The 12,344-nt window shown below is 31.6% G+C and overlaps 1 protein-coding gene across 1 annotated transcript; it reads right to left on the reverse strand.

Moving 5' to 3' along the window:
- Positions 1 to 3,608: 3,608 nt before the first annotated feature.
- LOC143571808 (transcription factor MYB59-like) lies at positions 3,609 to 9,546 on the reverse strand. The gene is made up of 3 exons (XM_077057134.1): positions 9,387 to 9,546; positions 8,864 to 8,993; positions 3,609 to 4,140 (listed from the first exon to the last, which is right to left on the reverse strand). The coding sequence occupies exons 1-3, from the start codon at positions 9,511 to 9,513 to the stop codon at positions 3,624 to 3,626; spliced, it is 774 nt and encodes a 257-aa protein (XP_076913249.1). The 5' UTR covers positions 9,514 to 9,546; the 3' UTR covers positions 3,609 to 3,623.
- Between the last annotated feature and the right edge of the window lie 2,798 nt (positions 9,547 to 12,344).

Genomic DNA, 12,344 nt, shown 5'->3' on the forward strand with positions numbered 1-12,344 from the left:
CTTAATTACATATTCAAAGTAGTTACAGATCTTCTCTTCAACCATCGCAATATCTTAATTGAATAATTATGCTTGTACGAAGCAATTTGTTCAAATGATTTTGCACACTTGATTGTTAATTGACTGACGTTTAATAATTACAATATTGCCACCGTAGGATTTCTAATTTTCTTTTGATTCGCAAGTTTAGCATGAAAATTTAGTTTTTATTTGATCCAAACCATATATATATATGTATGTATGTATGTATGTATGTATGTATACATATCGCTTCTGCTCCCAAGTTTCTGTCTCCGTTTTACCACTTCTATTGTGTCACCCAAACTCCTCCAAATATTTCTGCTGTAAAAAATCTTAATTACTACCTCTTGAACCCCTTGACTACTGACACCCCGATTAATTATTTCTCATGACCTCCTGATTCTCCAACCCACTTCCCTTTCTAGCCGGGCCACAAATTATTGGATAAACTCTTTTATTTTTATAACAATACGTCTCACATTTAATTTTCTCATTTAACTCGTTGTTTTTTTAAAACTCTGTATATATTATAACCCATAAAATACAACGAGATCATAAAATAAACGAACAGACCAAATACGAATAAATAAAGTACTCAGACCAATAGCTATCATTGTTGAGTTTATTTACTCGTTTTAGCTTGCGCTCTCTTGAAACCTTTAAATTTAAATATTAGATAAAAACGAACCTTAAAACTATCCAAAGTGTAGAAAATATTTATATATGAATTAGTCATACAATTCACATATGAACAACAAACAATCCTCCCCCCTCCTTTTGCTAATATTTCTTTAACCGTCATAGTAAATTAGTCCAACATCTCCGTCTTGAATCAAAGTTGTCACTTCTTCCTCTGCCTCCAACTTCAGATATTTAGCCACATAAAACCCGTTGCATAATTAGAACATCTAATTCGACCCTTTTTTTTTCTCTTTCTCCTTTCGAATCCTATTTTGTTTGAATCAACAATTTTGGCCTTGTCCAAACCCGCAACCTCTGGGTCTTCTCAATTCAATTCCCTTGATCACCTCGATCACAATGTGCACAAAACAAGTCTTTTTCCTTTTATTTCAGTCATTTGACAACTTCATCGAATTGCATTGAATGCAACTAAAAACATTGCTCAATTAGCTACAATTAGAAGGAAAGATTTAGGCATAATGTAAGACTAGATATTTTACTGTGTATAAACTATTAAACACTCCTTAAAAAGTCAAAAGGCTACTTTGTAACTTACCCAAAGTATAAAGTCATGGGACTGATGATGGTCACACGTGCCATGCAATATGGGCACACCCGTGTCTTATACACCCAAATTGAAAATGGTAGCTTAGAGGGCCACATGAACCGTAAGATGAGGCCACGGGGTCCATGTGACGGTTGAGTTAGAACATGTGTTGAAGGCTGAATCGGGCAAAGTTGTTAAACACGAGAAAGCTTGTTTAGATAATCAACATGTCTTTCTACCATTTGCCTTTGATACATTTGGTTTTCTGGCTCCAGAGGCTGTGAAATTTTTGAGTAGGGTTCAGCGCGTCGTACACGGAACCTCTTCAGCTTCTAGGTCCCAAAGCTTCGTTTTTAGCAGGATTGGCTTTGCTATTCAAAAGGGGGTTGCGGCGCAGCTTGTTGCCCGTTTACCTGCCACTTTATTGTAATCGTTTTATAGTAAATTATATAAAACTTCGGGTTAGAACATACATTTTTTTACATAAGCCATGCACGGTCCAAGAGACTTTTTTTAAACAGAGAGGATGGAAAAAAAGAAATGTAACTGCAACAAGGAATTATCACCGAGATGTGGCCCAATGATGGTGGATAATGATGAAAAGATAAATGAAGATCTAGTTCCTAATGAAGACAAAGAAGATAGCGAAGATCTTGAAGATCCCTTTGAAACTAATGAAGAAATTGATTTAAATACATTTAGCGAAGATATGGAGAAATGGTCATTGAAGATGCTTATGAAGATGATGAAGATATTTTCTCCTGGATGTCGAAAATGAATGTCAAGAAGAATGAAGGTTATGGTTTCGGATATCTAAAACAAATGGATTAAGGGTAGGGCCGTCCAAATCGCTCACACTCGAACTCGGTCACTCATTCGGAAATTGCTTGGAAAATACTCGTTCGTTTTTTCACTCGATGGTAAACGAGCCGCTCTGCTCGGTTCGGTTCGATTTGAATATTTTTAATTTATTTTATATATAATTATATATGAAGAAATATATAAATACATAGACAACACATATAATATATAAGTACATAATTTTTTAAACACTTTTAAAATTTTCTTATTCTGTCAATTTTATAGTTCATTAGTTCGATTTCAAGTTTTAAGAATACTAGAAGCTTGTTTACATGTTCATTATATCTCATTTTAAACTTTGTTTCTCCTAAAATTTACAACTCATTACACGTTTTTCTAAAAACTACTAATTTGTTAACAAAATATATTATTTATAGCCTTCAAACTTGTTTCATATTGAAATTTTTAGAGTGAAAAAGAAATGAATAGCGCACAAAAATCGCTCGATGTTGGATCGAAAAATGCTCGATTCAATTTTGGCTCGTGTCGATTTGCGCTCGGTTCGAATTTCAGCCGTTCGGTTCGGTTCAGTTGTAAACAAGCAAGCCTTCGCTCGGTTCAGTTCGTCTCGTGAACAACCCTAATTAAGGGGGATTATTGGGTTTTAATCCTCTTGGGCACTTTATTTTAATCCATTAGTTTGGGCTTGTTCAAAATCATACTATTTAATGTTTAGTAATTATTGGGATCAAAAACATTATTAATGTATTATTCCTTATTAGTACGGGTCAAACAATTTTATGGGCTGGTTGCAAACCAAGGCCCAAGTGTGTTTTTTTTTCCAGTTATAGTCCGTGTGGGGAAGGTTAAGGCGTGAGGAAGTATAAACAGTGAGTTGTTTAGTTGCAAAACAACTTAATTGTGTTTTACGGTTTGTATTGAATCTTTGAATACAAATCTTGTTTATTCATTGTTTTTTGTTAAATTTGTTTGATATATGTCGATCAATTTAATATGAAATAGTCTTCTACTTTCTTGAGAAATCCATTGTATAACATCTTTTGAACCCAGAACCCATTTGACCATTTGTGTAGTAGGGTAAAGAACTTCCATTTGATATAAGTACAGAAGTCCCTATGGCATAGTACGTACCAATTAGTAATCCGTACTTCTATTAACATATATTATCTATCTTCATATAATGGTATCAAATTTATATGGTCTTTATTGCTTCTATAATATATGATTGTTTATTGGATTACATCGAAACAGAAGGCAAGCGGACAACAAGCTGCGCCGCAACCCCTTTTTGAATCGCAAAACCCAATCTTTTAAAAACTATATATGTCGTTAGTAATTAGTTAATTACTAGTATCCTTCTCTCACATGGGAAAACATACATATATACATACATAGCGTGATAGAGAATACATAATTCACATCATATTTGATTTGTTTCTTGTATTACTTCAGTAATATGACATGATACTTAATCTACTGATTTATCGTGTCTACAGACACCAAATATGTAACATAAAAAACTAAGTTAGCGACATAGTGGGTTAACCTTATGCTAAGCTGCTTGCTTGTTATCTGCAAAAAACATATTGCTTCCTATACCCTCTTGTCCATCAATCATCCACAACGTGTTGAGAGAGTAATCCCATATAGAAAAGGGTACTATTTCACTGTATGCACCAAAAGCACTTCTTTTATCATAATCATCATCTAATAAAGCTATATCCTTCCATATCTCATCCATTGAATCATACCCTTCTTGTCCTTCAATCGCGTTGTTCACACTAGTAGCGGTACTCTTCATATTATAGTTATTGCTTTTGCAATTTGTCATTGTCACCATTTCTAACCCTCCCGTGTCATAAAAGCTTCTTTCTTTGGTTTCACTCATCGGCATAGAATCAACAGTAGGATTGCTAGTAACTGAAGAGTAGGCTGAGGAATCCGACAATGATGGAGATGAAGAAAAGGCCCTTTTCTTTTCTTGTGCCTTTTTCCTCGTATGGGTCCTCCAATAATTTTTAATCTCATTATCAGTTCGTCCGGGAAGTTTCTGAGCAATTTTAGACCATCTGCACATTAATATGATCATCATGTACACAAAATGGAAGTCAACAAAACACGCGGACAGGGTGTAAATCGTGTCGAGTAGGCCGGTTAAGCTACCAACATGTATTTATTAATTGTTCGTGTAAAGCCATTAACCCTAACCCGAATACACTTACAATCATGTAATCGAACCCAGTACCCCATTTAATGCATTTAACTAATACGTCAAACGGATTAAAGGGTTGGGAACATGTAGTAATTAAGTTGTAAGTGTGCTAATCGAATAGATGGGTAGTAAAAAAATAGGCTAGATGGATCATTAGTGGGTGAAAATATTTAATTAAACATGTTGATGGATAGACATGCATGTTTAATTAACGTATTGTTGAGTATTATAACCAAAACATGATCCATTTAATAAGCATATTAGATATGGCAATTAGGATATTTTCATGTTGCATAGTTTTGGAGATTGGCAGGACGTGTGTCATTAAGACATATAAGTCTCTTTTTTTAAACGAGTGATAAGCATAAAGCTATTAATTTGTTAACTACTAGAGTAGTGTTTAGTATAAAAGAGGGAGTAGAATGGAATGAAGTAATCCAATGTAATGAATTAAAACATGTTTGGTTGTCACGTGGTAATGAAATGGGTTATTCCTTAAGAGATGAAACTCCTTCCATTTATAGGATTTTTATTCATTTAGCAATGTGCTTTTTTTTTTCATTCCTTCAAGAAATGAAAATGATCCAATAATAATAATAACAATAATAATAATTGCTATTATTATTATATTATAATTATTGTTATTTTTCAATATTATTATAGTATATTATTATGATTATGTCATTATCAAGGTTGTAAAAGTCGTTAGGCGGTCCTAGGCGGTCGATTGAGGAGTTGCGAGTACCAGGGAGTAGTCGGGGATTACTCGGAAAATACCTACGGAGTACTCGGCCGAGGCAGGGAGTACTCGATCTAGGCGGGGAGTAATCGGGGAGTACTCGGCCGCCTACTCGGGAGTTTTACAACATTGATCATTATTGATTTGTATATTATAATATAACTATTATTATATTTAAACATGGTGAGTTAACATTTCATAAAGCGCATGCGTGATTCAACGTTTTTACGATTATTTTTATTTGCTCGTTGTAACGCGCGAGTTTTAAAAACTAGTTATTATGAATATTCATATTATTATTATTTACTAATAATAATAATTAGTAAATTTTAATAATAATAATAAATGTTATCATTTTATTATTATTAATAAATATTATTATTATTAACAATAATAATATTTACTACTACTAATAATAAAGTAAAGAATTATTTCATTTATACATGGTAACAAAACATGACAATGAAATAGAATGATCTAACAAAACATGACAATGAAATAGAATGATCCATTTTATTGCTTTGTCTATTTCATTACCACATTCATTCCATTTTCTTATTCATTTTATGCTCTTATACCAATCATACCCTAGCTAGGTGGAGTGTGTGGGGACTTAACCCACTTGAATACCGGCTAACCATTGGAAACCAAGTTATTATATAATTTATAAATAATTTATTGAATAAAAGCTACTCACTTCCTTTTAAATTAAAGAGAGTATTTTGAAAATATAATGATCTTATTTTGACATTGTTTTTCGATCCTTGCAGGTATGTGACATTTAAAGAGCATGTATTATTACAAACGCATGCACCAAAGAGATTAACATATAGTAATTATATAAATGTTTTATGATAAGCTAAACAAGTGTCATTTAAAAAAAAAGGTCGAAAAGGTAGCAATAAGAGGACTAGCATATGCAAAATGTTATTAAGAGACAAGAAATTAAACATCTAATTACTTTATTATTTAACACTACGTGCTTAATTTCTTTATTATTTGAAAGAGAGGCAATATTGTATTATTAACGGGTTAAGTTATTTTATAAAGATTAACAAAAATGAGAAGTGTAAAAAGTTATAATTAATTTTTGACATGTGTCAAGTGGGAATTAAGAAAACAAGGTATAATAATATGTATTTTCTCTCCCCATATTCAAGTAACATGTTAATTCCCCCATCAACCAAGTTATTATATAATTTATAAATAATTTATTGAATAAAAGCTACTCACTTCCTTTTAAATTAAAATTTAAAAAGAGTATTTTGAAATTATAATGATCTTATTTTGACATTGTTTTTCGATCCATGCAGGTATATGACATTTAAACAACATGTATTATTACAAACGCATGCACCAAAGAGATTAACATATAGTAATTATATAAATGTTTTATGATAAGCTAAACCAGTGTCATTTGAAAAAAAAAAGGTCGAAAAGATAGCAATAAGAGGACTAGCATATGCAAAATATTATTAGGAGACAAGAAATTAAACATCTAGTTACTTTATTATTTAACACTAAGTGCTTAATTTCTTTATTATTCGAAAGAGAAGCAATATTGTATTATTAATGGGTTAAGTTATTTTATAAAGATTAACAAAAATAAAAAGTGTAAAAAATCATAATTAATTATTGACATGTGTCAAGTGGGAATAAAGAAAAAAATGTATAATAATATGTATTTTCTCTCCCCATATTCAAGTAACATGTTAATTCTCCTATCATTTTAAAACTTTAATAACTTTTTAATATGATATTTAAAAGAAAAATTCACTATAATAAAAAACGTTTTTTATCTTTAATATTAATATGATTTTGTTATATAAAAATTATATCATTGTGTCTTTTTACTTACCATTGTGTCTTTTTTCGTTATTGTGTTTTTCTGTTTATCATTGTGTTTTTTTTGTCATCATGGTTTTTTTTAATACTAATAACACCGTTTTGTAATAATAATATGTAAATATAATGATAAAATGAAAACAAATTATCTCATACCTAAAACACAATGATGAATATATATTATACAATAATCTGAAACTTAAACACAATGATGAATACATATAAGACAATAGCCTGAACTGTAAGACACGATGGTGAATACATATAACAAAATGACCTAAAACGTAAAACACAATGGAAATTGCATATTACACAATGACTTGAACATAATATACAATGAATGTAAACTATTTTTTTAAATTAAGTGAATACCACATGTCAATCCCGAACAAAAGACTATGAACGTAGTACACAATGACTATAACAAAATGATAAGTTTTAAGACAAATGTTGAGCATAAAGACACAATGACGAACAAAAAGACACAATGACGTAATCTTTGTTTTAATTTTTATCTTTAGTATGAGTATGAATTGAAAAACACAATGACCAAAACCTATAAAACAACGCGTATAAAAAAAATTAAAAAACACAATAAACAACTAAATAACACAATGTAAAAAACCCACTAAATTTTTTATTTTTATATAATAATATGATATTCATATTAAAGATAAAAAAAACGATTGTTATTATGGTGAAATTTAAAAAAAAATTTGTTGTATGAAAAAGTTAGACATTTTAAAATGATAGAGGAATTGACATGGTCTTGTCATCAATTTTTATTTTTTTAATTAATCTTCATAATTCAAATGTAAAATCAATAGATTGGATTCCTTATTAACATTCTTATTTTTGTTGTCCTTTATAATTATTTAGAGGGAGTGAATTTTTTTATAAACTTATTTGAATTGTGAAGTTAACATCTTTTTTCTTAGGGCCCGTTTGTTTCACGGACTTGTTTTAAAGGATTTGGAATTGGAATTGGATTTGGAATTGGAATGGAATGGAATGTTTGAGAATCCATTTCATGTGTTTGGTTGGTAATGTATTGGAATTGGAATCTTCTTTATTCTCGGTTTTTTTTATTTAAGAAAGAGGACAACGAAGGAAACGTTTTAATTTTTTTATATTTTTCGTTTTTGATTTATATTTTGAGTTATGATTTTGTTATTAATTTTTTTGAATTTTTTTGAAGGGGTTTTTATTTTCCATAACAATCCTTTAAAATAAGTGGGATTTTGAAATCCCATTAAATGTGGGATTTGATGGGATTTAGTTTCCATTCCCATTCTTTCATTTAATGAAACGAACATATTAATTTATGGGATTTAAAATCTCATTCCTTAGAATTTCTTCCAAATCCTTGAAACGAACAGGACCTTAATGTGAACCAGAATGATAGCTTAAAAACATTTAAATAACTTGGGTTGGAAAGGTAATTAGGAGGTTTTGGTTTTAAGTAGTCCCATGGGACAATAAATATTAAAAGAAATTTTTTGTTAAAAAAAACATGAAGTGATAGCTTAGAATTTCTTATAATAAAATAACTAAATGTTTAATAAATATCTCTATCATATAAAAAATTAATAGAAAAGTTAAATTTCTGTTTTAACTCTTTTATGAAAAGGCCGGAAACTAAAAGTTTGATTGATGCCTCAAATTAGCACTTTTAAGCCCCTATAATAGTTTGAACTAACACTTCATAAGTTCATAAAGTTAAATAAAAAGCAATAAAAGAGAATATGGAATAAATACTAACTTTGCATACTGTTGTTTTTAATCAAATATCATACACTAAAATATATTTTAATCCGAGAAAATGAAGAGAAATGTCATAAATCCTTAAATCTGAATAACACTCCAATATCATGATCAACTATTTCAAACTTCAATCATAGATTTCTCAAATTCTCCTAACAAATAAAGTATATATATAAATAGAGCATATAAAAAAATATTTATAAAATAATAAAGTGAGAAAGAAAAATCAAACCTATTTCCCCATTTAGTGTGAAGCTCAAGGATTCGACATTCTTCTTGAGGAGTCATCTTGCCTCTTTTCAAACCAGGGTGTAGGTAGTTTACCCATCTCAATCTGCAACTCTTTCCACTTCTTTTTAAACCTGAACAATTGAAATTTCAAGAAAAAAAAAATAATCCCTAAAGATAAATGCTTGGGTTAGGTTAATTTAGACAAAAGAGATTAAAAGGTTAGATTTGGTTTATAAAAACATATTTAGACCAAGTGTAGTGGATTAACACCGAGGCGCCACCACACACCATATCGGTGCCACCCCTCGTTGCCCCTTCTGGTGCTACTGCCACTGTACTCACGCCCAGCCATTCTCGGCCCCTTTTGCCCGGTGTTTACCACCCCACGTCGAAGTCATCTGGTGCTCTGACGCCTCTCGCTTTCTTCACTACACTCGGTCTTACAATAAAATCTTAAGCCTAAACATAACCAATTATTACTACCTACTTTTTTTTTCATTTTGTATCTCCCGCCACCTTCAAACCTGAAACCTTAGCTATAAAATCCCATCTTCGATCTCCACAAATGTTGACGACAGAAACCAACTGAACATCTTCTTGTTCTGTCCATGGACCTTTCCTCATATTCACCATGTCATCTTCTTGCCCCATTTTCTATCTTCTTTTTGTATGTCTAGAATCTTGTGTTGCAAGTGAATTGAATCGAGTCAGATGAAACAAAGGCTGTTATTTATACTATTGTCCTTATCATCCAATTATAGTGAGTGGAGGGTTAAGCCATGAGATAGGGTTTTGAGTATGACTCAAGACTCAATCGTGACCGCACACCTGTTGTTGGTGGTCTTCTGATAAGGGAACCCTACACGGTCACTACTTTGTGACGTCAGCCCATTTATCATGGTTATTATATGGATAGCCGGGTGGGTGGTGTTTGATTTAATCCCTCATTTCTTAGCAAATGGTTTGATAAGTGGATGTAATTTTCATCATGCTCCTACGAATCACTGTTTGTCGATGTGCACAGTTTAGTTTGGTTCTAGCGAGGCTAGCGGAGCAGGATCTATTAACAACACACAATTTATTAATTAGCTAGTGGTTTGTAAATATAAATTCATGCAATTATTGCTAGCACGGGATCCATATATAAACATATATTTTATTATTGTAAGAGAAAACTTACTCAAAAACTTGTTACAATATTGATCACCCATTCAAAGCCTCCTTTCAAGCCTCATATTTATAGATCTAACCCAAACTTGGTGACAGACATTATCATAGCAATCCTATTACAATTCAGAAACTAAATAAGCTTGTTAACTTAGGTCATTCCATATTAACAACTTGTGAATACGGCCCCGAATTAGCAACAATTATATATCTGGTATAATTTAGAGGTTTGATGCCACAAAAGTTTTTTTAGAATATTTTATTAGTTGTGTTTTGTTTTTATGTAAATCATTTTGATGATTAATCAATTGTAACATCTTGGTGTGTTGGTTGATGTTAAGTATGTTAGTGCTTGCCAATAATAAACTTTTAACATTACAGTTTTGTTAAGTGGATGGAGACTCCTTCTTCAAATAGATTTTTTTTTTGTTTCTTCTTTTCATTTTTTATTTTTTAATATTTTATTTGTGTTTTTTATTTAAAATATGTTAATATAAATAAGAGTATTTGTCTCATAGTACCTCATTAGGCCACTTGGTCGAAGACATTTTTTTTGTTATGATTTTGTTCAGGCGCCCTAACGAATGTGACGGAAACCGGTCAAATTTGCGTATAGTCGTAGCGTTTTGTTTTAGCTCAAGTGCTGTAACAATCATAACCAAAACCAACCGAATGCCGATTTTTTTTTGTTCTAGTACCGTAACGAACCTGACAGAACCTGATCGAATTTGAGTAGACTCACCACCTCAACGCTCGAGTTTTACCAACCGAACTCCACCTCATTGGTCCACCTAAATTTTTAAAATTTTTTGTTTTATATTTGGTTTTAGTTCCGGTATAATAACGCACGCAATCAAAACCGACCGAATTTGCGTCGACTTATCACCTCAACGCTTAGGACCACCGACGCTTAGGTTTACCACTGTCCGGGTTTTAACAACCTGCCTCGACGCAACACGCCGGGTAAAACACTAGTTTCTAACAATAAGTTTATGAGTTTTCTGGCGTGGTAGCCAAACAATGCAAATTCGTTTTGGTGTCAGCCAAACTTCATAGAGTTTTTTTTACAAAACTTAAGCCGTTGCTTACCGGTTTTCATCAAACTCTATGAAGTTTGATTTTGCTAAGAAAGCAAGCTTGTTGAGTTCAATCGCAAAGAGACTGCACTGTATGCCTTGACATACGAAACTTATGAAAATCTCTAGAAGTACTTAGCTAAATTTTAAACCACCTTACTAATTCGAAACTTTATAAGCTAAAGACTTGAAGTGCTCTAAAGTCTAAATGGACCAACCGATGATGCCAGAATAATGTTGATCGAACACTTAATTTGTTGGTTTCCTTATTTTCTATAACACGCTATCAGGCCAGTCACATATTGTTCATAAATACAAGTTTTTGTTATGGATATATAGTACACTTACAAAGAAAAAATTATATTTGATTTCACTAATATAAAAAATTCACGCCCATTGGTAACTTGGTCCCTGCTGAGAAGGATTATCCTTCCACGTAGATTAAAAGATCAGAACGTTTGAAATAATTTGAAGATTTGGAAAAGTAATATCATGAAAGAAATAGAAAATTCTTAAATGTATATATCAACACCATAAAATGATTTGTGATGATAATGCGGGGTGTATAATTAAATAGTTGTGTATAAACATCAGTTAGTGTATGCTACATGGTATACATCATTGATCATGTATCAGAAGTATATGGAACTCTTTCCATTTCCTTCTTCCCTTTATGTATTTCCAGACTTTAAGGCTTGCTAAAGTGAGTGTCTTAAAGTCTGATACGTTACGATACAATTGTTACGACTAAATTGTTATGACTTACATACTAGAACGCATTCAGTGTAGCTGACTTTTAATATGTATATCAGGTTGATTGCAGGTAGATTATGTAGCTAGCTTGGAGTGCAAAGGTAGGCTATCCAAGCTAGCTAAAGAGTGCATACATTTAAAAGTTTATGTTAAGGCTATGTTAAAAACCAGGTGTAACATTTGAATATGTTTTATAACCTCGTTTATGTTTCTGCAATTCTGCTGCTATTTCTAAATGAAATTTCAAGGTTGAGAACTTGCAGGTCCTTATGAACAGGATCTCACAACTATTCTTCAATCAATCCGTATTGTTATCTAGCGGAAATCACTAACAACACAAAGGATCTTGGATCTTGTTTGTGTTTGATTATTTGCTAAAAATGTGTAACATTCCGGCTTAAGCAGAAACGCCCGAATGTGGCATACAGATTGTTCAAAACACATGTGACACTATTATGTGACAATATTATTATTAATTTATTCAAA

The sequence above is a fragment of the Bidens hawaiensis genome, unplaced genomic scaffold (genome assembly GCF_021521415.1).
Source record: "Bidens hawaiensis isolate Kalapana, Puna unplaced genomic scaffold, B.hawaiensis_p1.1 tig00025586_1, whole genome shotgun sequence".
Classification (NCBI taxonomy): Eukaryota; Viridiplantae; Streptophyta; class Magnoliopsida; order Asterales; family Asteraceae; genus Bidens; species Bidens hawaiensis.

Excerpts from the sequence above, each read along its gene's own strand:
- LOC143571808 (XM_077057134.1), bottom strand. The coding sequence starts at position 9,513 with ATGGGGCAAGAAGATGACATGGTGAATATGAGGAAAGGTCCATGGACA. Across the intron at positions 8,994-9,386 it reads TTTTATAGCTAAGGTTTCAG|GTTTAAAAAGAAGTGGAAAG; the intron begins GTTTGAAGGTGG and ends TCAATTGTTCAG. Across the intron at positions 4,141-8,863 it reads CACACTAAATGGGGAAATAG|ATGGTCTAAAATTGCTCAGA; the intron begins GTTTGATTTTTC and ends ATTAATGTGCAG.